The following is a 26,547-nucleotide window of genomic DNA, read 5'->3' on the forward strand; positions in this document are numbered from 1 at the left end:
GCAATAGCTTCATTTCCTCTGCATTTGCTTCTGAATCCTTTCTTATGGTATTGTATCCCACTTTCCTCAGCTAAAGTTCTGAATGAATGTCAAAAGGCATGAATGTAAAAAGGCGCTTAGTTTACTAAGAGTATTAAAAAAATTAGGAGTTCCCATCCTGGTGCAGTGGTTAACAAATCCAACTAGGAACCATGAGGTTGCAGGTTCGATCTCTGCCTTTGCTCAGTGGGTGAACGATCTGGCGTTGCTGTGAGCTGTGGTGTAGGTCTCAAAAGCAGCTCGGATCCCACGTTGCTGTGGCTCTGGCGTAGGCCGATGGCTACAGCTCCGATTCGACCCCTAGCCTGGGAACCTCCATATGCCGTGGGAAGCGGCCCTAGGAAAGGCAAAAAGACAAAAAACAAAAAACAAAAAACAAAATTATAGGGAACTGAAAGCATCATGTAGTAAGAAATTCTTGAATATTTTAAAGTCTTGTTCTTTTCCAGGCATGTTGAATCTTATGGTAAATAAATCAGGTAGTCAGGATCAGCCCTAGATAACTTAATATGTAGTTATGCAAAGAAGCTTGGAACTCAACAAATGCTCATTCATCTTCAAGGACATTTTTCTGTGTTGGAATGTCCACCATTTTTGCTTCAGTCCCCTCATTCCCCTAAAGGTCCTGCGGCTTTGCAGACTCTTCAACTGCCCCAGCTGAAGCCGTGTCAAGGTTCTTGGAGTTCCAAAGCCTGACTTATGTATACTTTACCTCCTCAAGGGGAAGATACAGATGGTTGTTTGCATAATCATGGGCACACGTGATGATCTCTATGGGGCCATTAAAAAGCTGTGCTGTGTGCAGACTCCTGTGCCCTCGCAGGTGAGTGGGAGCTGGGCGGGAGGCACAGGTGGAAACTCTAGCCTCCCTTGAGGCTTGGAAAAGAGGGATACATGTGTTCAAAAAGACTCAAGTAACTATTAGAAGCTAGCGTATATAGACCCGGCTGGTGAAACCTTCCATGTTAGAGTAACCTGGTGAATAGCAGATGCTCTTTGTGAATGCTTTCATGTTCCCAAATGAGCACCTTTGCTTGTTCAGAGGTTATTCATCAGGTGGTTTCACATGATTAGGTTCTGACAGCATAGACTTGACTTTGAAAGGGGAAAGCTGTTTTTTGTATGGAGGTTAATTTTTTTTTTTTTAAATCTGCATGACACCTTTTTGAAAGTTTTTTTTTGGCTGGCTGTTTTTTGGATTTGGTGTGTGTATGTGCATGTGAACATGCGTGCATACTCATGCCTGACTAGAGACCCTAGAGTTAGAACTGTTAGTGCAAAATGTCTTATCTGTAATCTGCAGTTTCTTAAATGTGGTGTTTGCTTTAGCAATGTTTACATTGTCTGAAAGGTTGGTAATGTCATCTTTGCCCAAACTTTTGTTTCCTCCGTTATAGGTCATCAATGTCCGAACCATTAGTCAGCCCACCAAGCTTCGGAGTGTGGCGCAGAAAATTTTACTTCAGATTAACTGTAAATTGGGTGGTGAACTCTGGGGAGTGGATATTCCTCTGGTGAGTGATACTGAGATATGTCTTCAGTTCAGCTCTCCATAGAGTCCTACTTAGATATCTTTCTAATCGTCCTCATAGAGTTTTCCTTATTCTCTCTCTCTCTTTTTTTTTTTTTTCTGTCTTTTTGCCATTTCTTGGGCCGATCCCGCGCATATGGAGGTTCCCAGGCTAGGGCTAGGGGTCTAATAGCAGCTGTAGCCACCAGCCTACACCAGAGCCACAGTAACACCAGATCCAAGCCGCGTCTGCAACCTACACCACAGCTCACGGCAACACTGGATGGTTAACCCACTGAGCAAGGGCAGGGACCGAACCCGCAACCTCATGGTTCCTCGTCGGATTCGTTAACCACTGCGCCACGACGGGAACTCCATCCTTATTCTCAGTGCTTATAAATAGTCTGAGTGGTTCATTGCTTGTTTTTGTATAGCCCACAAGGTAAGAATGGTTTTCACATTTTTAAAAAATAGTTGAAAAAAATAAAAACAAGAGTAATAGCTTCAGACACATGAAAATTATGTGAAATTCAGTTTTCAGTATCCTTAAATGCAGTTTTATTGAAACATAGCCATACCTGGGAGTTCCTGTCGTGGCCCAGCAGAAACAAATCTGACTAGGAACCATGAGGTTGCTGGCTTGATCCCTGGCCTCGCTCAGTGGGTCAAGGATCTGGCATTGCCATGAGCTGTGGTGCAGGTTGCAGACGTGGCTTGAATCTGGTGTTGCTGTGGCTGTGGTGTAGGCTGGTGGCTACAGCTTGGATTCAATCCCTAGCCTGGGAACCTCCATATGCTGTGGGCATGGCCCTAAAAAAAAAGACAAAAAAAAAAAAAAAAAAAAAAAAAAAGGGAAACCTAGCCATGCTCCTTTATGTACTACCTGGCTGCTTGTGTGCTGGAATGGCAGAATTGAACAGTTCCTGCAGAGACTGTGTGGTTCACAAAGCTCAAGATATTTACTCTGTCTTTTACAGAAAGTTTTCAATCTCTGGTCTCAACCTGTTTGTTCATAGTTTTTTCTTTTCTTTTTTTTTTTTTTTTTTTTTGGTAGGCAAGAAATAGATTTATTAAGGTAGGATGCTAGTGAGAGATGCAAGCAGGTAGGCAAGGAGGTCCTGCCTGTTCATAGTGTTTTAAAAATGTAAAGTTGGAGTTCTCTTTGTGGCTCAGTGGGTTATGAACCTGACTAGTACCTATGAGGATGCAGATTCAATCTCTGGCCTCCATCAGTGGGTTAAGGATCTGGCATTGCAGTTGCCATGGTGTAGGTCAGCAGCTGCAACTGATTCGACCCTTAGCCTGGGAACTTCCATGTGCCACAGGTGCAGCACTAAAAAGCCCCCCCAGAAAAGTCAAGCTGATTATACTCTTTTCCTTTCCCCAAACTTACTTTCATATGTAGCTATGGCATTAGGATAACAATTAAAAATGGAGTGATGGATTGCTTGGATGTTTTGGTTTGTTTTTTATTTTCTGACCCAGAAACAATTAATGGTGATTGGGATAGATGTTTACCATGACCCCAGCAGAGGCATGCGCTCAGTGGTTGGCTTTGTTGCGAGCATCAATCTGTAAGTGCCACTCCTGGCTCCATTACATTTGGTTACTTTTACCTTAATGCTAATACTGTAAAGCCAGAAAGTTTTTTGAGTGTTTAATATACAGTAAAAACATCTGAACTCATTCCTTCTCTATTTTCCTATGATATTAGTTTGTGCAATCTCTCATCACATGTGTAAGTTTGTTCCCAGGCTGCAGTGTAATCTCTTTCAGAATGGGGTCTGTGTCTTAGTTGTGGTGGGTTTTTCCCCCCAGAAATGAGGGTTTTTAAAAATTTGTTCTTTTGGATGATAAAAGTAAAGCATGTTTAGGCAAATATTTCCAGAAATTGAGAAAGTGAAAATTCCTCATGATCCATCTTTTATTAACCACCACCAAAGGTTTGATGTATATATACTTTTAGTTACTCTTGTATGCATATATTAACACATATGTAGCTGGTACACATACATACACACACACGTATTACTGTGTATACTATTCCTCATTTTCTTTTATGAAATTAAACTGTATATTTTGGGGAGTTCCCATCATGGCTCAGTGGAAATGAATCCAACTAGTACCCATGACGATGAGGGTTTGATCCCTGGCCTCACTCAGTAGTTTAAGGATCCGGTGTTGCCGTGAGCTGTGGTGTAGGTCGCAGATGAGGCTCGGATCCCATGTTACTGTGGCTGTGATGTAGGCAAGTAGCTACAGCTCTGATTCAGTCCCTAGCCTGGGAACTTCCATATGTTGCTGGTGAGGCCCTAAAAAGCAAAAACAAACAAAAAACCCTGTGTATTTCCCATATCAATACAAATAAATATCAACTAATTCTTTCCAATTGCTACGTGGAATTTATTATATGCTAGAGCACTGTTTATTTAACTGGTCTTCTGTTGGTATATATCTCAGTTAAATCTTTTCAGTTGGAAGCAATTTTTTAGTGGATATCCACAATTATGCCTATGTTTTTATATGCTGTTGCTGGCTTATATGTATCTTTTCCCTGTATCAGCATGTGTTTTTCCATGTAAAACACATTTGCTGGGTACTTGTGTGAGTGGTGCATGGAGAAGCCTGTGTGTGCTGACATTCATATGGGGGCCTTCCTCAGTGTGTGTTCATCTTTCTCTTCTCTCTCTCTTTTTACTGCCTTTGCCCCAGCACTCTCACAAAGTGGCATTCACAAGTGGTATTCCAGATGCCTCATCAGGAGATTGTGGATAGCCTGAAGTTGTGCCTGGTGGGCTCCTTAAAAAAGTTTTATCAGGTGAGGAGAAAAGCAGTTCTAAAACTATCTATCAAGGTTTTAAAGTATTGCCTTCCTGACCCCTTTAAGAGGAAGTCTGATTTAGTGGAAGGGATCCCAAATTGAAGGTGAGTTTCCTAATCCAGCCGACACAAGCAGCTCAAAAGGACTGTTTTCAGATTTCTGCTTATACAGAGCAGCTTAAGAGTTCATTGTTTTTATTTGGTTTGGTAAGTAATGCTTATTTCCTACATTGTGAGCCTCCTGCCTGTAGATACAATCTTTAGACCCTTATCTGGGAAGTCGGGGTAAATTTCAGTAATTAAAGCAGCTTATTAATTTTCCCAGCTTTTTATGGCTATCATTAGGTACTGGCTCATTTCATTTAGGTTCAAGACAAATGTCTCCCTGAAAATTAGCCCTAGAACTCCAAAGAATGCTAACCATTGAGAATTGCTGTCATTAATCTGATACTGGGTCTGGAACAATGAGCAAGCAAGGGACTAGTTTTTGCCTTGGCCAGTACATCAAAGGAAGCGCTGATAAGTGGCTTTCATTTCTTAGGGTCAGAATTAGCCCTTGGCATAGAGAAGAAGTTTAGATTTTGCATGATTAAGGTCACTCTTTTGAACTCCACCTTGATTCTTTTTAGAATAATGTTTCCTACAGTGTCCTTCAAATAGTTTGCTACTGTTTCATTATTACAGATTATATAAACCAGAAGTTAAGTTTTTGCCTCTAAGGAGGTCCATGTGATATGCTACTTGGTTACCAAATTCTATTACACTCTCCTTCTTGTTGTTGCTGTTGTAGATTGGCAAAGTTCTATCTGTCTTTTAGGTCCTAGGCAAAGATTACTTCTGTAAAACCTTTCTCATTTTTCTCCCTCTGCTCCATTTCTTAGCTAGACTTAGTTCTTTATGGTCCTTGGAGTTGTTGTCGTGGCTCAGCGGAAACCAATCTGACTAGTAACCAATCTGACTAGTAACTATTAGGTTGCAGGTTTGATCCCTAGCCTCACTCAGTGGGTTAAGGATCCGCCGTTGCCCTCAGCTATGGTATAGGTTGCCAGCACAGCTTGGATCTGGCGTGGCTGTGACTGTGGTGTAGGCTGGTGGCTACAGCTCAGATTCAACCCCTAGCCTGGAAATCTCTGTATGCTGTGGGTACGCCCTAAAAAGATTAACTAATAAATTAATTAAGTAAAAGCTAACCCTTCGCACCTTTATTCTCTTTATTTTAGCCAAAAAAAAATGTTTCAGTTGCTCTTTCTAATTTTCTGTCAAATAGTTACTCTGAAGATGAAAGTGTGTTCCTTGGTCTGAGGAAATGTGACTTGGCAAACTAGTTTAGTGTCTTCTGTTTTAGTCTTTTTATAGTATTTTGAGCATTTGCATCTGCCAGCAGGTATGCACCCCCAGTCCAAAAGAGGTGTCTGTTTCTAGCAGAAACTATTTGACCCTTCTGGAGCTGCAGGATCAGTCTAACTTGCCACTGTGCGCAGGTCCTTCTCCTCAGGGAATCTGCCCCAGGGCCTTCTGCATTCTCTGTCCTCTTGCTAAACAGAACAGTTCTTATCAGCATTTTGCACTTCTTAAGGTGCAAGAAAAATATGTCTACATGTAGCCAATTTCTGTACTGCTGCAGCCCCCAGTGTCCACTCATTTCTGGGCCCAGGTACTACACACCAAGATAATCTGCTTGCTGGTTCCAACTATTTTCTACTCCTGGCTCCTGGAAGGGGATAGTTATTTCCTAATCACCCTTCCACCTACTTCCTGGTAATGTCTGATCTACTTTCTGTCTATATGGATTTGTGTATTTTGGACATATTAAATAGAGATAATCATAAAATATGTTATCTTTTGTGTCTGGCTTCTTTTGTTAATCATGCTTATAAGATTCATCCAGGGAGTTCCTGTTGTGGATCAGTGGTAACAAACCCGACTTGTATCCATGAGGATTCAGGTTTAATCCCTGGCCTCGATCAGTGGGTTAAGGATCCAGCATTGCTGTGAACTGCAGCGTAGGTCACAGATGAGGCTTGGATCTGGCATTACTGTAGTTGTGGCATAGGCTGGTAGCTCCAATTCAGCCCGTAGCCTGGGACCTTCCATATGCTTCAGGTGTGGCCCTAAAAAGAAAAAAAAAAAAAATTCATCCAAATTGTAGAATATATCACTACTTTGATCTTTTTTTAGTAGATGAATAATATTCCATCATATGTTTATTCATTCATCATTGATGGACATTTGGACTGTTCCCACCTTTTGACTATTGGAATGATGTTGCTGTAAACAGGCCTGTATATGGATTAGTTTGAGTACCTTTTTCAGCACTTTTGGGTATAAACCTAGTAGTGAAATTGCTGGATCATAACTTTTTGAGGAACCCTCAAACTGTTTTCCACAGTAGATGCACCATTTTCCATTCCTACTAGCAGTGTAGAAGGGTCCTAGCTACTCCACCTCCTTGCCAACATTTTTTATTTGTCATTTTTTAAATTGTAGCTATTGTGAAGTAGTTTTTCATTGTGGTTTTAATATGCATTTCCTTGATGACTGATGATGTTGAACATCTTTTCATGTGTTTATTGTCCATTCGTGTATCTTCTTTAAAGAAGTACTTTCAAGTCCTTTGTCTTTTTCGGTTATTTTAGTTGTCTTTTTGTTTTTGAGTTGTAAGTGTTATAGGGATTTTTTAAACATGTTCTGGATATCACATCTCTTGTCTGATGTACTATTTGCAAGTATTTTCTCCCACCTATAGGTGTCTTCACTTTTCTTGATAATGTTATTTGATGCACAGTAGTTTTAAATTTTGATAAAGTCTCATTTATTTATTTCTTTTGTTCCATGTGCTTGTATGTCAGTTCTGTAGCTAAATTTTAGGTCTTGAAAATTTGTGCTTCTGTTTTCTTCTAACAGTTTTGTATAGCTTTAGCTTTTATGTTTAGGTCATCAATCCTTTTTTTTTCTTTGCCATTTCTTGGGCTGCTCCCACGGCATATGGTGGTTCCCAGGCTAGGGGTCCATTCGGAGCTGCAGCTGCCAGCCTACTCCAGAGCCACAGCAATGCCAGATCCGAGCCTCATCTTCAACCTGCACCACAGCTCACAGCAATGCCGGATCCTTAATCCACTGAGCAAGGCCAGGGATCGGACCCACGACCTCATGGTCCCCAGTCAGGTCGTTAACCACTGCGCCACGACGGGAACTCCCATCAATCCATTTTTGAGTTATGTTTATGTATATAGTGTGAGGTAGGAGTCCAAATCTACTCTTTGTTTGTTTTAGTTTTAGTTTTTGGGTTATTTTGGCTGCACCTTTAGCATGTGGAAGTTCCTGAGTCAGGGATGGAACCCACGCCATGGCAGTGACCCAAGCCACTGCATCGACAGTGCAGGATCCTTAGCCCACTGTACCAAAAAAGAACTCCCCAACTCTATTCTTTTGCTTGTTCCAAAACAACTTGTTGGAGACACTGTATTCTTTAAGTAATATTGGCACACTTGGGGTTTTGTTCTTTGTTTGTTTTTTGTTTTTGAGAGCTGCACCTGTGGCACATGGAGGTTCCCAGGCTAGGGGTCCAGTCGGAGCTATAGCCTCCAGCCTATGCCACAGCAGTGCGGGATCCGAGCCGCATCTGCTACCTATACCACAGCTCACAGCAACGCCGGATCCTTAACCCACTGAGCAAGGCCAGGGATCAAACCCGAAACCTCATGGTTACTAGTCAGATTGGTTTCTGCTGCACCACAATGGAAACTTCTTGGCACACTTGTTAAGAAATCAGTTAGCCTTAGATGTTTGGTTTTTATTTTTGAACTCTGAATACTACTCCATTGGGCTGTATGCCATCCTTATGTCAGTATAACACTTGTGTTGATTTTTGTCTCTTTTTAGTTAGTTTTGAAATGAGGAAGTCTGAGGTTTTGTTTTTTTTTTTTAATTGTTTTTGCTACAGAGGGCCCATTGGGATCCCAGTCAGTTTGAGTGTAGGCATTTCCATTTCTGTAAAAAAAAAAAAAAAAAAAAAGCCATTGGAATTTTGATAGGAATTACATTGAATTTATAGAGCACTTTGCAAGTATTGTCATCTTAATAATAGTCAGTCAGTCTTAGAGTTCCCATCGTGGCTCAGTGGTTAACGACCTCACTAGTATCCTTGAGGATGCGGGTTTAATCCCTGGCCTCACTCAGTGGGTTAAGCATCTGGCGTTGCCATGAGCTGTGGTGTAGGTCGCAGATGCAGCTCGGATCCCGAATTGCTGTGGCTATGGCATAGGCCAGCAGCTGCAGCTCCAATTCAACACCTAGCCTGGGAACCTCCATATGCTATGGATGTACCCTTAAAAAGACAAAAAATAAAAAATAATAGTCAGTCTTGTAATATGTGGACACAGGATGTCTTTCCATTTATTTAGATTGTCTTTAATTTCTTTCAGCAATGTTTTCTACTTTTCATGGACAAGCGTTTCACCTCCTCATTTAAATTTATTCCCGGGTATTTTATTCTTTTGGATGCTACTGTAAATGGAATAGTTCTAATTTCTGTTTTGAATTCATTGCTGGTGTAGAGAAACATAACTATTTTGTCTCTTAACCCTGCAACTTTTCTGAATTTATTAGCTTTAGTCGGTTTTTCCCTCTATTTCTTAGGGATTTTCTATATATTGAATCATGTTGTCTGCAAATAGAAATAGTCATGCTTCTTTCTTTCCACTTTGGATGCCTTTTATCTATTTTTCCTGCTTAGTTACTCTGACTGGAACTTCCAGTACAATATTTAATAGCAGTGGTGAAAACAGGCATCTTTGTCTTTTTCCTGATCTTAGGAGGATGGTTTTAAGTCTTTTCACCATTGAGTGTGACGTTAGCTGTGGGTTTTTCATAGACTTGTTTTATTATATTAAGGAAGTTTCTAATTTGCAGAGTGTTTTTACAGTGAAAGTGTGTTGTATTTTATCAACTGCTTCTGCATGTTATTTATAACGGTCTCATTCATATTAATACCAAATTAATTTCAGTAGTACATTAAAAGTTTGTTCCTGTGTAATTCTATGGTGTCCCTCTTTCTTTGTGCTAATTTTGTGTGAGCATTTCCAGAGAGACAGAATCAATAGGGTGTGTGTGTACATGTGTATTTTGAGGAATTGGCTCATGTGATTTATGGAGGCTGGCAAGTCCAAAATCTGCAGGGTTGGCCAGCAGGCTGGAGACCCAGGAAAGAGCTAATGTTGCAGATCAAGTTTAAGTTTATCCTAATTGGTATTTCTTACTATTCTTGCATGTGTCAGATAACTTTTTTTTATTGTTGTTGTTGGTCTTTTTGCCTTTTCTTGGGCTGCTCCTGCAGCATATGGAGGTTCCCAGGCTAGGGGTTGAATTGGAGCTGTAGCCTCCGGCCTATGCCAGAGCCACAGCAACTCGGGATCCGAGCCGCGTCTGCGACCTACACCTTAGCCCACAGCAACACTGGATCCTTAACCCACTGAGCAAGGCCAGGGATTGAACCCTCAACCTCATGGTTCCTAGTTGGATTTGTTAACCACTGAGCCATGATGGGAGCTCCTGTCGGTTAACTTTTGCATTGCATTTGGGGATTTGGGGTCCCCTGTTTCTTCAAACACACTTTTTGCCTCTTTCCTCGCCTACTGAGACCCCAGTTATTAGTATGTTATGCTCGATGGTATCTTGCAGGTCTCAGAGGCAGCATTCATTTATCTTTTTTTTTTTTTTTTCTTTCCTTTTCTCACACTGGATAGTCTTGATTGATGTATCTCTTGGTTCACTTATTATTTCTTCTGCCTGACTAAATCTGCTCTTAAGCCCCTTATAGTGAATTTTTTATTTCACTTATACTTTCTGATTTTGTTCTTTCTTACAATTTTTTTTTTTAAGTGCTGCACTCACGGCATATGGTAGTTACCAGGCTAGGGGTCAAATTGGAGCTACAGCTGCTGGCCTACGCTACAGCCACAGCAACTCAGGATCCGAACTGCCTCTGCAACCTACAGCACGGTTCATGGCAACGCCGGATCCCTAGCCCACTGAATGAGGCCAGGGATTGAACCTATGTCCTCATGGAAACTAGTCAGATTCTTTTCCTCTGAGCCACAATGGGAACTAAAAATAACTTTTAATAAGATTAACAAAGACATTCCATGGCAAATAAAAAATTGAGAAACTCATTGGCAAATTTGCACTGAAGGAAAATACTAAAGAATGTTTTTCACCTAGAAGGAAAAATATCCCAGAAAGAAACTTAGAAATCGTTAAAGGAATAAATAAGGAATAAAAGAGGAAATATGGGGATAAACTTAAATTAATACCTATACAACTATATGGAAGTTAAACAATACTTTCAAGTTACCAGGGGGTCAAAGAAGAAATCAAAAGGGAAATTAGAAAATGCTTTGAGATAAATGAAAATAAAGACAAAACAAAACATACCAAAATTTGTGGATGTATGCAAAGCAGTGCTCAGAGGGAAATACCTATAAATACCTATTTAAAAAAGAGGAAAAATTTCCAAGTTGCACTTTAAGAAAGTAGAAAAAGATGAGCAAACTTAAAGCAAAAAGGAAGGGATTGATAGAGATTAGAGCATAGGTAAATGAAATGGAGAATTAAACACAATTGAGAGGAAGTTCCCTGGAATCACAGTGAGTTAAGGATCCTGTGTTGCCACAGTTGTGGCACAGATTGCAACTGCAGCACAGATTTAGTCCCTGGCCCAGGAACTTCCACATGCTGTGGTATGGCAAGAATGAAGGAAGGAAAGGAAAAAGGAAAGGAAGAAAGAAGGGGGAGAAGGAGGAAGGAGGAGAAAGAAGTAAAGAAAGGAAAAACAATAGAGAAGATCAGTGAAACCAGAAATTATTTGGAAAGATCAACAAATTTGATAAGCCTTTAGCTAGACTATCCGCAAAAAAGAGGAGAATCAGATTACTAAAATTCGAGATGAAAAAAAGTCACTGATGACTTCACAGAAATGAAAACAATTATAAGAAAATACTTTGGGGAGTTCCCGTCGTGGCGCAGTGGTTAACGAATCCAACTAGGAACCATGAGGTTGCGGGTTCTGTCCCTGCCCTTGCTCAGTGGGTTAACGATCCGGCGTTGCCGTGAGCTGTGGTGTAGGTTGCAGACGCGGCTCGGATCCCGAGTTGCTGTGGCTCTGGCGTAGGCTGGTGGCTACAGCTCCGATTCGACCCCTAGCCTGGGAACCTCCATATGCACGGGAGCGGCCCAAGAAATGGCAAAAAGACAAAAAAAAAAAAAAAAAGAAAAGAAAGAAAGAAAATACTTTGAATATTTGTATGTCAAGGAATTAGATTACCTAAATGAAATGGACAAACTCCAAGAAAGACACAAACTACCAAAACTTCTTAGTTACAACAAACATTTAAAGAATTGATAATCATTCACAAATAATTCCCAAAAATAGGAAGGGAGGGAACACTTCCCAGTTCATACCATAAGGCGAGTTACCTCATACTAAAGCTAAATAGAACTATCACAAGAAAACTTCAGGAGACATCAAGACTGGAAAGGAAGAATTAAACTATACCTATTTCTATTTGGCATTATCCTGTATATAGGAAACCCTAAAGAATACACACACACACAGACACACACACCCCATGGTAGCAAGTAAAAAGAGTTCAGTAAGATTGAGAATACAAGATTGGTATACAATAAGCAACTATTTCTGTACACTAGCAATGATCAATCCAAAAATGAACTTAAAACAATTCCATTTATATCAGCATAAAAACAACTATGTAGGAGATTTCTAAGAGAAATGCCATGTACTGAATACTGTAGAACATCGTTGAATAAAATTGAAGAAGACCTAGATAAAAGGAAAGACATATATGTTCAATACTTAATAATGTTAAAATGGTAATACTCCTCAAATAAATTTAGAGATTCAGGGAAATAAATATTAGAAGTCTAATTTTTTTGTAGCAATGGACAAGTTGATTTTCAGATTCATATGGAAATGTAAAAAATTCCAGAATTGGCAAAACAATTTTGAAAAAAGATGGAAAGAAACACTTTCTGAATACCGAACTTACCAACGAAGCCAGAATAAGCAAAACAGTCTGGGAGTTCCTGCCGTGGTACAGCAGGTTACAGATCTGGCATGTTTCCGAGGTGGTGTGGCTTTGGTCTCTGGCAGTAGGTTAAGGATCCAGCATTGCCGTAGTAGTGGCGTAGCTTGGATTCCATTCCTGGCCCAGGAACTTGCATATGTCACAGAGCAACCTGAAAAAAGAAGAAGCAAGATGATCTGGTTCTCAAATGGAAATGGAGGTAGAGATCTACTTAGAGTCCAAAAGTAAACCTGTGTGTGGTAAACTGATTTTCTACTAGGGTGACATTCAGCAGTGGGAAAGCATAGTCTTCAAGAAATGGTGTAGGGCCTACTGGATATCCACATGCCAAAGAATTAAGTTGGTTCTTTGCCTCATGCAGTATACAAAAATCAGGTGGGGAGTTCCTGATTGGCTCAGCAGAAACGAATCTGACTGGCATCCGCGAGGACTCAGGTTCAGTCCCTGGCCTCACTTAGTGGGTTAAGGATCTGGCGTTGCCTTGAGCTGCAGTGTAGGTCGCAGATGCGGCTTGGATCTGGCATTGCTGTGGCTGTGGCATAGGTCAGCAGCTACAGCTCCAATTTGACCCTTAGCCTGGGAAGGTCCATGTGCTGTGGGCGGGGCCCTAAAAAGCAAAAAAACAAAACAAAACAAAAAAAAAACCCACAAGAACTTAATATCATTAGTCATTAGGGAAGTGTAAATCAAAATCACAATGAGATACCACTTCACTCCAAATCCAGGTCAAGGCATTATAATAAAGGAAGCTACAGACCAATATTTCTCATGATTATTGATGTAAAAATTCTTAACAAAATATTAGCAAGGCAAATCTAACAGTGAATAAAATGAATTATACACTGGACTGTATTGAATTGAATATTGCTGCTTTAAATTCATGTCCTCTTGGAACCTGTGAGTGTAACCTCATTTGGAAATAGGGTCTTTGCAGATTTAATCAGGTAAAGATGAAGTGAGACTGAATAGGAATGGACCCTAAGCCAATGATTATAAGAAGAGGGAAGTTGACATGGAAACAACCCAAATGTCCATCAACAGACAACTGGATTAGGAAGGTGTGGTATATATACACAATGGAATACTACTCAGCCATAAAAAGGAACAAAATAATGCCATTTGCAGCAACATGGATGGAACTAGAGACTCTCATACTGAGTGAAGTAAGTCAGAAAGAGAAAGGCAAATACCATATGATATCACTTATATCTGTAATCTAATATACAGCACAAATGAACCTCTCCACAGAAAAGAAAATCACAGACTTGGAGAACTGACTTGTGGTTGCCAAGGGGGAGGGGCGGGGGTGGGGGGGTTGGGGAGCTTGGGGTTAATAGAAGCCTTGATGGCAAGCTTAATCTCATCTATGGTTTCATTTAATATCTGTACTTGTATTTCTAGTCTAGCAGTTACCAAGTTTTATGGTCTAAGGAACTCTTTACCTTCTTGAATATTACACAGTCTTTTGTTTGTATGGGTATATTCTGTCAGTAATTAATGGGTATTATCTGTCAATAGTTACCATATGAGAAGTTACAACTGAAAACATTGTTAATATTTTTAAATTACTTAAAATAGGGAGTTCCTGTTGTGGCATAGCAGAAACAAATCTGACTAGTATCCATGAGGTTGAGGGTTCTATCCCTAGACTATCAGTGGGTCATAGGCTGGAAGCTGCAGCTCCAATAAACCCCTAGCCTGAGAACCTCCACATGCTGTGGGTGCCCTAAAAAGACAGAGAAAAAAACTGAAACTTTATACCCATTAAACAGTAATTCCCATGCTCCCCTCCCCCCAGCTCCTTGCCACCACCATTCTACTTTTTGTCTCTGATTTTGACTGCTCTAAGTACCTCATGTAAGTGGATCATACTGTATTTGTCTTCTTGTGACTGGCTTATTTCACTTAGCATAGTGTCTTCAAGGTTCGTCCATGTCTAAAGTATATTGCAGAATTTCCTTCCTTTGTAAAGCTAATATTCTCTTGAATGTGATACTGCGTTTTGCTTATCCATTCATGTGTTGATGGACATTTATATTACTTTCCTCATATGGGTAGGTCTCCAGTTGTTTACTTGCCCTTTGTCCAGCTATGATCTAGACTTTGCTCACGTTCTACCTGGAATCCTTTTATCCGTCTTTGCTGACTGAATTGCCTGCCAATTTTTTCACTGAGGCATAATGCTGATTTCTTCCTCCAGAGAACATATGTTGTATTTGTCTCTGTTCTCATAGTATTTTACTCATACCTTTATTATGTTATTTATGTATTGAGAGCATTTGGTTATGTGTCTGTCTCCCTAGTTTTGAGTTGCGCTAACATTTGGAAGAGAGCAATTTTTTATATTTCTGAGACTGGCACAGTGGCTCATATCTAGGGAGCATTAGGTATTCAGTGAATGAGCAGAATCACACATAAACGAACATCTCAAACTCTCAGCAGATATTTATTTTCTACTTAACCCTCACCTTTGTACTAGTGCCAGGGATACAAGCCAGTGAGCGCAGTCCTGCTTCTAGTACTCAATAATTTATTGTTTCATGTATTTACCTAATACTGAAGTGATTTAATAATGTATATTTAACATTTATGTTTCAGTATTGTGATTTATCTCCTATTTTGATCTCGCCCTAGATCATAATCTTTATCATTTATGAAATGAGAATCAACTAGGTGATCTGGAAAAGTTACCGTTGTTGACTACAATTATATTATTGGATTTTAAAGCTCCTTAATAGCAGGAATCATGCCTTTCCCTTCTACTGGAAGCTTACATAGGGTCAGGTATACTGTCTCACAGTCAGTGGTACGGCCAATTTTAAAGTAATTTCAGTGAAGACTTGAGACAAATTCAATTCTGTTTTTCACTCCATTGATCTTGTTAGATCCCTTCCCTATTGCTTCAGAATACTGTATTTCCTTGATCTAGTTCATTCTCAACTTCTCTGTGTAGCTTGAAAAAATTACATATAGGAATTCCCTCATGGCTCAGTAGGTTAAGGATTGGGCATTGTCACTGCATTGGCTCAGGTCATTGCTGTGGTGTGGGTTCATTCCCTGTCCTAGGAACTTCCTCATGCCACAGATGCAGCCAAAGAAAAATTATATACATATATACACACTTTATCCCTGTTAACCTTAAGAAGAAGTTAAGGTCATCATTTACCTCCATTTTTTAAGTAAGGAAACCAAGTCGTGAGGATCATAGCTGAGGAGCAGAACATTCAGACTCAGTCCCAGGTCTAATGACCCCAGATCCAGTGTAATTCCTTGTTGTCTCATCTGTGAAATAAAGGGTTTTTTTCAGATTTCAGTGCCTGTATGATCTACCCTTTAATGCAGAATATCAGGAAGTCACTAAAATGTGCTGTCTTTAGCAAAATGGAGATTAATTGGGAAGATCATGGAGAGTCTCAGAGGATTGGTGAGAAGGTTGAGCATTAAGCTGGGAAATGGACAGGAGTTCCAGGAGCAGGGACTGGAAGAAGCACCACCACAAAGGCGCCTGAGTCCAAGTGTTTCTCATCCTCTGCCAAAGTGTCCAAGTGAGGGAGGAATATTCTGCTGGTGTCATGTCTGTGTCCTTTGGTTACTGCAGTGGTTCTCAGTTGGGGGCAGTTTTATCTTCCCTGTGGGCATCCTAGAGACATTTTGGGTATAACTGGGAGAGATTGCTACTGGCATCTAGTGAATAGAGACCAGGATGCTGCCAAACATCTTCTCATGTCAGCCCCCAATAACAAAGAATTAACTGGCCCCATGTCAGTAGTGTTGGAATCGAGAAACCCTGGCTTAGGGGAAGGCACCTCAATTAACAATCCCATCAGACCATATCATGTTGGACACTAAAATACTCTTAGCATAAATAGAGAAATAGATGCTAGACAGCTAAAACCAACATAAAAACAAAAAAGTACTACAAACTGGGGCAATAATTCCAGTCTTGAAATGTGGAGATGAATTGCATGTTTGTAAATATAGTACCAAAGGGATCTCAGAAAAAAGGAATGATTATCAAATATTTGAGGCGTTCCCACTGTGACTCAGTGGGTTAAGAACCCAACATAGTGTCTCTGAAGAAGCAGGTTCAATCCCTGGCCTCGCTCAGTGGGTTAAGGATCTGGCATTGCCTCAAGCTGCGGCATAGGTCACAGATGCAGCTTGGATCCCTCGTTGCTGTGGCTGTAGCCAGCAGTTGCAGGGCTGATTCGACCTCTCACCTGGGAACTTCCATATTCCATAGGTGTGGCCATAAAAATAACATACGTTTTTTTAAAATTTGAATTTTGAGCTTAAACTCCAGAAAGATTCTAAGCAATTATTATTATTATTATTATTATTATTATTATTATTATTATTATTATTATTTTGTCTTTTTAGGGCCACACCTGCAGCATATGGAAGTTCCCAGGCTAGGGGTTGAATTGGAGCTGCGGCCAAAGGCCTATGCCACAGCCCCAGCACCATGGGATCCCAGCCTCATCTGCAACCTACACCACAGCTCACAGCAATGTCAGATGCTTAACCCAATGAGCAAGGCCAGGGATCGAATTCGTGTCCTCATGGATACTAGTAGAGTTTGTTAACCACTGAGCCATGACAGGACCTCCAGATTATTTATTTTTTTAAAAGGGTTCTTTGAAGTGAAACATAAATTGTCTTGTAGAATAATCTATCAAGAATACACAGTATAAGTCTGTCTGATTCAGTGATAATTTAGGTGTTTGAGGGAGATTGTGAACAAAAACCTACAATGACCCACACTCAATTAGAAACAAACTGTCACTTAACCAACTGAATTAAACCAACACACTTTAAAAGAAATGGCTAGTTTAAAATGAAACAGCTTAATTTTTTTTGAAATATTGATGTCAAAAACAACTAAAATGTAATTTAATTCTTTAATTGGGGAAAAATTACTCTTCAGACTGATTTAGGCTGGCATTTAATTTGATTTTGATCCATGGACAATTTACCACAACTGCTGTTTACTTGGTTATAAAAAGACTTTCACACTGTACCTGATGGTAGGATAGTATTTAGTAAGGGACTCTTTCATTTCTTAGCAACTTTGGATGTTGCTAGTACACAAAAATGTGATGATGGTGGATCTGTGGAATGTGTGGTCATATGTTAAAATTTCTAACAGTTCACCTTGTTCTTTGCTTAGACAGTGATTACTGTTAAATCCAAGTAGAAGGAAGATTGATTCAGCATATATAATTTTCCTTCCTTTTAACTTTGTTCACCCTGTTTCAGTATAAACAAGTGTTTATACAGTTGATGTAGTGTACAGTATTATATAAATACTTATTTGGTTTCATATTTTATAATACCTTTGTTGTGTTAAACCTGTTTTGGTTTCATTTTTATAATACCTTGGTTATTTGGTTTCATATTTTATAGGGTTTTTGGTCTCATATTTTATAATACCTTTGTTGTGCTAGATCTGTCTTACTACCCTGAGGAAGTCCAGAAATTACTAGAAGCTACTTCTCTCTGCCCTTCTGATACGATGGCTTTGGGCCCACCTATCAAAGGGAACTGTTGCTGCGATTCCAGGTTGTTGGCTGAATGAGCCTTCCTCTGCCTATGGTCAGTAGCCCCAGGGCCACACAGTTCACCTCAATAAGGTGTCGTTTCAGGTGAACCACTGTCTCCCAGAGAAGATTGTGGTGTACCGTGACGGAGTGTCTGATGGCCAACTAAAGACAGTAGCCGGCTTTGAGATTCCTCAGCTCCAGCAGTGTTTTGAAGCTTTTCAGAATTATCAGCCCAAGATGGTGGTATTTGTAGTTCAGAAGAAGATCAGCACCAATCTGTACCTGGCTGCTGCCCAGCACTTTGTGACTCCCTCCCCTGGGACTGTGGTAGATCATACAATAACAAGCTGTGAGTGGTAAGTGGGTGAGTTGTGATATTTCAGCAAGAAAAGGTTGGAGAAATTATCTGTCCCTTGGGTACTGGCATGGGGAGGTTGCCTGCAGAGATGTGGAATGGAAGCCTCAGGGATTTTACTGTTAAAAATTAAAGTTGTGGGAGTTCCCATCATGGCTCAGTGGTTAATGAATCCAACTAGGAACCATGAGGTTTCAGGGTTCTATCCCTGGCCTTGCTCAGTGGGTTAAAGGATCCGGCGTTGCCGTGAGCTGTGGTGTAGGTTGCAGATGCGGCTCAGATCCCTCATTGCTGTGGCTCTGGCGTAGGCTGGCATCAACAGCTACGATTGGACCCCTAGCCCGGGAACCTCCATATGCCACAGGAGTGGCCCAAGAAATGGCAAAAAGACCAAAAAAAAAAAAAAATGTGGAGTTCCCTGGTGTCCTAGCAGTTAAGGATCTGGCATTATCACTGCTGTGGCTCAGGTTGCTGGTATAGCTTGGGTTCAATCCCTGGCCCAGGAACTTCCATATGCTGTGAGTGTGGCCAAAAATAAATAAATAAAAGCTAACCAACAATAAAGCTTTTATCTCTTAAATGTAAAATATTGAACATATATTCTTTTCCTAAGAACATGCACTCCTAGCCCTCTGCACACAGATATGGTTGTTTCTACCACTATTCTTTTTTTTTTTTTTGGCCTTATCCTCGGTGTGTGGAAATTCCGGGGCCAGGAATTGAGTCCCAGCTGCAGGTGCAGCAATGCCAGATCCTTTAACCTACTGTGCTGGACTGGGGAGCGAACCTCTGCAGACAGCCAAGCCACTGCAGTTGGATTTTTAACCTATTGCAACATAGCAGCAACTCCTCTGATACCATTCTTTTTTTTTTTTGGTCTTTTGGTCTTTTGTCTTATTTAGGGCCGCACCCGAAGCATATGGAGGTTCCCAGACTAGGTGTCGAATCTGAGGAGCTGTACCTGCTGACCTATGCCAGAGCCACAACAATGCCAGATCTGAGCCACATTTGTGACCCTCACCACAGCTCATGGCAGTGCTGGATCCCCAGCCCACTGAGCAAGGCCAGGGATCGAACCCAAATCCCCATGGATACCAGTTGGGTTCATTAACCACTGAGCCTAACACCATTCTTAAATAGCCTGTTGAGTAAGGAGACCTGAATTCTCATCCTGGTTTGGTCCTTGTATATCCTTGACCCAGTCATTTGACCTCTCTGAGCCCTAGATGAAGGAGCTAGAATGATCTCTAAGATCTTTTCCAGCTCTCTTTGGCCAAATCCAACCATATCATTACTTTGTACTTTTTTCTTCCCAGGGTGGACTTCTACCTTCTTGCCCATCATGTACGGCAGGGGTGTGGCATTCCTACCCATTATGTTTGCGTTCTCAACACTGCAAACCTGAGCCCTGATCATATGCAGAGGTGAGCTGACCAGTAACTTAATCCTCACTTGTAAATAATTCTGGCCAATGAGCTAAGGCTAAGACCTAAAATTTTAAAACCACTAAATCAAACAAAGTGGATCACTGGTTTTGGCTTCATATAGGTTTCTGTTTCTTTTCATAAGCATTTTGAATTTATCTTTTGAAGTTGGATTTCCTAATATTTATTTTCTCTTACATAATCAGAAAAGACAGATACTGCCCAAGAATATGTGTTCCTTGAGTTTCTTCATGTCATTCATGATTTTGGTATCTTTTTGAGGAGTGATTGATAATCCTTGTTGTACCCTAAAATTACTTTGGAGAGCATTCAGGAATACTAACACCCAGGCTTCTCCTCCAAGCATACTGAGGCATTTGTATTTTTAAAAAGTGTTTCAGTGAGTATGACACAGCCAAGTTTGATACCCAATTTTTTTTTTTTTTTTTTTTTTTTTTTTGCTTTTTAGGGCCACACCCATGGCACATGTTAAGTTCCCAGGCTAGGGTCGAATTGGAGCTACGGCTGCCAGCCTACACCACAGCCACAGCAACAGCAGCGTGGGATCCGAGCTGTATCTGTGACCTACACCATAGCTCACAGCAGCGCTGGCTCCCCAACCCACAGGGAGAGGCCAGGGATCGAACCCACATCCTCGTGGATACTAGTCGGATTTGTATCTGCTGCGCCACAATGGGAATTTCCCTGTTGCTCTTGAGCTCAAGTTATTTCAAAACTTTGCTGGTGTACTTACCTTTCTGCAGCTTTTTCTTGAGGCAAAAAAACCAAAACAGTGCTCTCCTTGTTATTTTCCTTGTTTCGATATAAAAACAGGAGCACCTAAAATGAGGGAATTCCTCCATGTCCTCTTACAAACATTGGAAATAGAAACAATTCCACTTAAAAATAATGATTCCCCAAAATTTTATCTTACATTCCTTAGCTCCCCAATTTGCTGGTAATTATGCTCTGTGTCCTGCACCCGTAAGTACATGATTGTGCCCCAAACGGAAGTTGGAGAATCATAAGGATTATGTTTTCTTCTTGGCCTTACAGGTTGACTTTCAAACTGTGCCACATGTACTGGAATTGGCCTGGTACCATCAGAGTTCCAGCTCCTTGCAAGTACGCCCACAAACTGGCCTTCCTGTCAGGACAAATCTTGCATCGTGAACCAGCCATCCAGCTGTGTGAGAACCTGTTCTTTCTGTGACTGGACAGTCAGTACATGGGCTGGTCAGAGCAGTCAGACTTCTGAACTCAGCTGTGTAGGATCAACAGCGACCGAAAGGGGTTTTGTATTGGTGATTTCCCTTTTACCAACACAGTAGAATAAGATACCTTTTTCTTTTTCTTTCTCTTTTAAACCTGATATCACCAAGAAGCAAGTTCCATTCTAAGTATCAGCTAGAAATCTTCCTGTTACCTTTGTAGAGCAAATGGGGATAGTGCTCCAACTGCATAGATGGGGTGGGTGAAGATGGGACCATTTAAGAGCCTCCAAAGCCAACATGAGCTATAGAAACCTGCAGAAGCAGCAATTACACCTATTAAACTCTGCTTACTAAGCCGTTCCCATTTCTGGTGCCAGAGGTGGTGATGAATGAAGTCACTGCAAGTATCTTAAAGTACAGAGCTACTTTATTTAGGCAACTGGGAAAGGTAATAAAAAGGCAAAGTTTAAGATACAGCTCTCGCTGGCAAGTGTGTAAGGCATGTCGTAAAACCACCTGGTGGGGAGTCAGTGCCTCACTGACTTCATCTTCTCTAGGGATAGAACTGATGATACCTATGACTTGAGCTAGCTTTGAAAGAGGATGTTTAGCTATTCCTTGGCCTCTTGAGAGAGGCCAGATGCAGTTTTTTCTGCATATTTCAGTTGCTTTATAGTATGTCTTGTTTTGTTCTGTTTTGGCTATGCCCATGGTATGTGCAAGTTCCCATAGCCATGGCAGTGGCAATGCTGGATCCTTAACCCACTGAGCCACCAGGGAACTCCTATAGTATGCCATGTTGATTTTTTCCCTACCTCCACAGCCCCTATCCCTGCCAGGCACATACACACACATAGCTTTGCTCCTTGTTACTGATCTTTAGTAAGTTTCATTTTTTTTAAATTAAGAATCAGAGGAGTTCCCGTTGTGGCTCAGTGGTTAATGAATCTGACTAGGAACCATGAGGTTGCAGGTTCGATCCCTGGCCTTGCTCAGTGGGTCAAGGATCTGGCACTGCCATGAGTTGTGGTGTAGGTCGCATTTGCGGCTCAGATCCCGCTTTGCTGCGTCTCTGGCGTAGGCTGGCGGCTGCAGCTCCGATTCAACCCAAGCCTGGGAACCTCCATATGCTGCAGGAGCGGCCCTAGAAAAGGCAAAAAGACACACACACACACACACACACACACACACACACACACACACACACACACACATTAAGAATCAGAACATGTGAAATTCAACAGCTAGGAAAGTTCATGATGGGGTGTGAGCTATTCCTGACCCCTTCTTCCCAGTGTGTCACTTTTTCTGTTGATATGTTTCCAAATAGAATCACTCATTTCCCTTGCTCAATATTCTCTTCCCAGCTGTTGGCTCTTTTTATTATAATTTTTCTGGGAGTTCTTGTGGTACAGCAGAAACGAATCCGACTAGTAACCATGAGGGTGCGGGTTTGATCCTGGGCCTTGCTCAGTGGGTTAAGGATCTGGTGTTGCTGTGAGCTGTAGTGTAGATCAAAAGACGAGGCTCAGATCCATCATTGCTGTGGCTGTGGTGTAGGCCGGCAGCTGTAGCTCTGATTCAACCCCTAGCCTGGGAACTTCCGTATACCTCGGGTGCGGCCCTGAAAAAAGAGCAAAAAAAAAAAAGAAAATTTTATGAATACACATTAAGGTTTCCAGAAGTTGGCTTTGGAAAATATGACACACATGCTAAAGACCAGACATTTCAATTTAGAAAGTTGTCACTATGCCTGTGGATTTCAGTACTTTGGGGAAGAACTATTTTTTTGTGTGTTTATTTTTCCCCATTTTAAAATCTTCCAGTCCCTTCAGGGCTAATTCAGTCTTATCGTGCTTTACCCAAGTTTTAAAAACCAGTTTTATTTAACCTTTTCAAATTTGTATTTATTTTTTGGTGTGATAGCAGGGAGGGAATGAGGCAGAAATCCCCATTTTATATGACAGTATGTGAGAAGAGAAACTTTAGCTAAAAACTCCTTTTAAGAAGGAAGCAGAGTTAGCATAGTGCACTCCCGAAGCCACTCACAGTGCGGGACGGGGAAGGCTGAGACCTGGGATTTCAACACCGCATCAGATCACTGGGGTTTAGCTTAAGAGTTTTCTGGTTTTCTTTGGAAGTGTTTTGAATTTCTCCTTTGAGGTTAGATTTCCTAATACTCGTTTTCTGTTATATTAATTAGAAAAGACAAATACTTGAATATAATATAAACATTTCTTCTCTTTTATTCCTAGTTTTCTTGGCTTGTTTTTTCAGTCTTAACGTGAAATGACTGGGTCATGGGGTAGGAAATAAAACAAATTTGTATAAATGTGTAGTTGTGTTTGAAACAATATCATTGACATATTGATACAGTTCTTTCCCTTCACAGAGCTGTAGTACTTGTTAGAATTAATAATTTGTTACTGGGCATGCTGGGTTCAGCTCCAGAATTACTATCCAGGCAATTTTACTGTGAGCTGGGCAGTAAGATTTCTTGGAAAAGATACTAACAGGGACAAATGAGGCACAAGGATGTGTGTTTTGTCTTGTTTTTAAAAACCTCTTTCCCCATCAGAAAATTTCTGTCAGCCTAAATGAGAGCCAGCTCCTAAGAGTGGCCCTCTCCTCTCTCCACCTTTTTCTAGTGCTTGCACTTCTTTGCATACACTTCATGGGGTGTCTGTACCCTTTAAAAATACCTTTCCAAAGCACCCTGGCTTCCTCCTTCACCACTACAACCTTTTCTGTTTATCTAGGAACTCCATCTTAAATGATGCAGTGCTTCATGAACTCATTCTAGAAAGAACCTAATTTCTATACAGCATTATAGAGCCCTTTTTATTTGGGCAGCATTTTATTGAATTGTGTGAAAAAGGGAGTGGTTTTATAAATGACAATCTCTTCATGGTTTTTTTTCTTTTTTTTTTTTTAGGACCACACCTGTGGCATATGGAAGCTCCCAGGCTAGGGGTTGAATTGGAGCTGCAGCTGCTGGCCTGAGCCACAGCCACAGCCACAGCCATGCAAGATCCGAGCCAGGTCTTCAACCTACACCACAGCTCATAGCAACACTGGGTCTTTAACCCACTGAGCAGGGCCAGGGATTGGACCTGCATCCTGCATCCCCATGGATACTAGTCAGGTTCGTTACTGCTGAGCCACACAGGAACTCCAACGAGCTTTTTATGTTTAAAATGTTAAAATTTGTGCCTGAAATTTCTCAGTGATTTGGGATTATTGGAGAAAACACTGCTTTCTCTTTGTGGTTATATACTTAGCTTTTTCTGTCTTTCTTAGTAACTTTTCCTGTTTTGACCTATTTTCTTTCTTTAAAAAATGAGGAAAGGAGTTCTCATCATGGTGCAGCAGAAACGAATCCAACTAGGAACCATGAGGTTTCGGGTTCGATCGCTTGCCTCCTCAGTGAGTTGAGAATCCAGCGTTGCCGTGGGCTGTGGTGTAGGTCGCAGATGCAGCTCCAACTGGATCCCCTGGCCTGGGAACCTCCATATTCCATGGGTGCTTCCCTCAAAAGACAAAAAGACCAAAAAAAAAAAGGGAAAATCAGGAGAATGAGAGAAAAAAGCCATAGATTGGGAGAGAATATTTGCAGAAGATACATCCAATAAAGGGCTGTTATCCAAAATATACAAAGAAGTCTTAAAACTCAACAAGAAGAAAAACAACCTGGAGTTACCAGTGATGCAACAGGATCAGTGGTGTGTCTGGACTGATGGGACACAGGTTCTATCCCCAGCCTGGCACAGTGGGTTAAGGATCTGGCATTGTTGCAGGTGCAGCATAGGTTGGCAACTGTGGCTCAGATCTGATCCCTTGGCCTGGGAGTCCCATATGCTGTGGGGAAGCCAAAAAAGAAAAAGAAAAAAAAAACTTTATTAAAAATTGGACAGGAGTTCCTGGCGTGGCACAGTGGTTAATGAATCCGACTAGGAACCATGAGGTTGGGGGTTCGATTCCCTGGCCTTGCTCAGTGGTTAAGGATCTGGCATTGCCGTGAGCTGTGGTGTAGGTTGCAGACGTGGCTCAGATCCCGAATTGCTGTGGCTCTGGCGTAGGCCAGTGGCTACAGCTGCGATTCGACCCCTAGCCTGGGAACCTCCATATGCTGCGGGAGCGGCCCAAGAAAATGGCAAAAAGACCAAAAAAAAAAAAAAAAAAAAGTTGGACAAACAGATTTGAAGAGACATTTCAGATATACAGATGGCAAATAAGCATATGGAAATATGCTCAACATCACATACATTAGAGAATTACAAATTAAAATGAGATACCACTGCACATCTATTAGAATGGCCGAAATCCAAAACACTGACAAGCCCAGGTGCTGGTGAGGATGTGGAACAACAGGAACTCTGATTCATCATTGCCCGAGGAAATGTGAAATAGTACAGCTACTTTGGAAGAAAGTTTGGTACTCTCTTACAAAATATACTATTATCATATGATCTAGTAATCATTCTACTTGATATTTGCCCAAGTGACTTTACAACTTATTTTGACAGAAAACCACTCACATGGATGTTCATAGCAGCTTTATCCATAATTGCCAAAACTTGTAAGCAACCAAGATATCCATCAGTAGGTGAACGGACAAATAAACTATGGTACAACAAGACAATGGGATATTATTCAGTGCTAAAAGAAATGAGCTATAAGGCATGAAAAGACCAGAGGAAACTTAAATGGACAGTGCCAAGTGAAAGAAGCCAGTCTGAAAAGGTTACATACTATATGATATATATATGATATAGTATGTAGTGTTCTGGGAAAAAACTAAAACTATAGACAGTGAAAGGGTCAGTGGTTAGGGAAGAGGGAGGGAGGAATAGGCAGAACCCAAGATTTTTAGGGCAAAGAAACTAATCCGGGAATTCCTGCTATGGCTCAGCAGGTTAATAACCCAACTACTGCCCATGAGGATGGAGGTTTGATCCCTGGCCTCACTCAGCAGGTTAAGGATCCGGCATTGCTGCAAGATGTGGTATAGGGTGTGAGCTGTGGTGTAGGTTGCAGATGCAGCCTGGATCCGGCCTTGCTGTGACTGTGGCATATGCTGGCAGCTGCAACTCAGATTCAGCCCCTAGCCTGGCAACTTCCATATGCTTCCGATGTGGCCATAAAAAAAAAAAAATGAAAGAAAAACTATTCTGTGTTGTAACGGTGGATACACGTCATTAGATTTTTGTCCAGACCTTTAGAATGTAAGACACTGAGTATGAACCCTGATGTAAACTATGGACTGTGATTGTGACACATTGATGTAGGTTCACTAATTGTAACACACGTACTATCCTTGTGGGGGATGTTGATAGTGGGGGAGGCTGTGTGCATACGATAAATCTCTATCCTCCACAAACTGTGCTGTGAACCTAAAGCTGCTCACTTGTATCCTCTCTCTCTCTATATATATATTGCTTGTTTGTTTGTTTGTTTTTAAGAATGAGTATGTGAGGGGTTCCCCATGTGGCTCAACAGTAAGGAACCTGACTAGTATCCATGAGGATGTGGGTTTGATC

General features: G+C 41.1%; 1 protein-coding gene across 5 annotated transcripts in view; it reads left to right on the forward strand.

Moving 5' to 3' along the window:
- The window catches only part of PIWIL2 (piwi like RNA-mediated gene silencing 2), a 71,621-nt gene extending 48,282 nt beyond the window's left edge, over positions 1 to 23,339 (forward strand). For 4 of the 5 annotated variants that reach the window (XM_084992648.1, XM_084992649.1, XM_005657209.4 and 1 more), the window contains exons 17-23: positions 761 to 862; positions 1,437 to 1,553; positions 3,035 to 3,123; positions 4,262 to 4,367; positions 18,117 to 18,370; positions 19,686 to 19,793; positions 20,850 to 23,339. In XM_084992648.1, coding sequence (XP_084848774.1) covers positions 761 to 862; positions 1,437 to 1,553; positions 3,035 to 3,123; positions 4,262 to 4,367; positions 18,117 to 18,370; positions 19,686 to 19,793; positions 20,850 to 21,006 — 933 coding nt within the window. In that variant the 3' untranslated portion in view covers positions 21,007 to 23,339. 5 annotated transcript variants of the gene reach the window in all.
- The last annotated feature ends 3,208 nt before the right edge of the window (positions 23,340 to 26,547 follow it).

The sequence above is a fragment of the Sus scrofa genome, chromosome 14, assembly GCF_054392235.1.
Source record: "Sus scrofa isolate SSC_HxYL_T2T_F1_AM1 chromosome 14, Sscrofa_HxYL_maternal_Yorkshire_Landrace_v2.0, whole genome shotgun sequence".
In the NCBI taxonomy this organism is placed as follows: Eukaryota; Metazoa; Chordata; class Mammalia; order Artiodactyla; family Suidae; genus Sus; species Sus scrofa.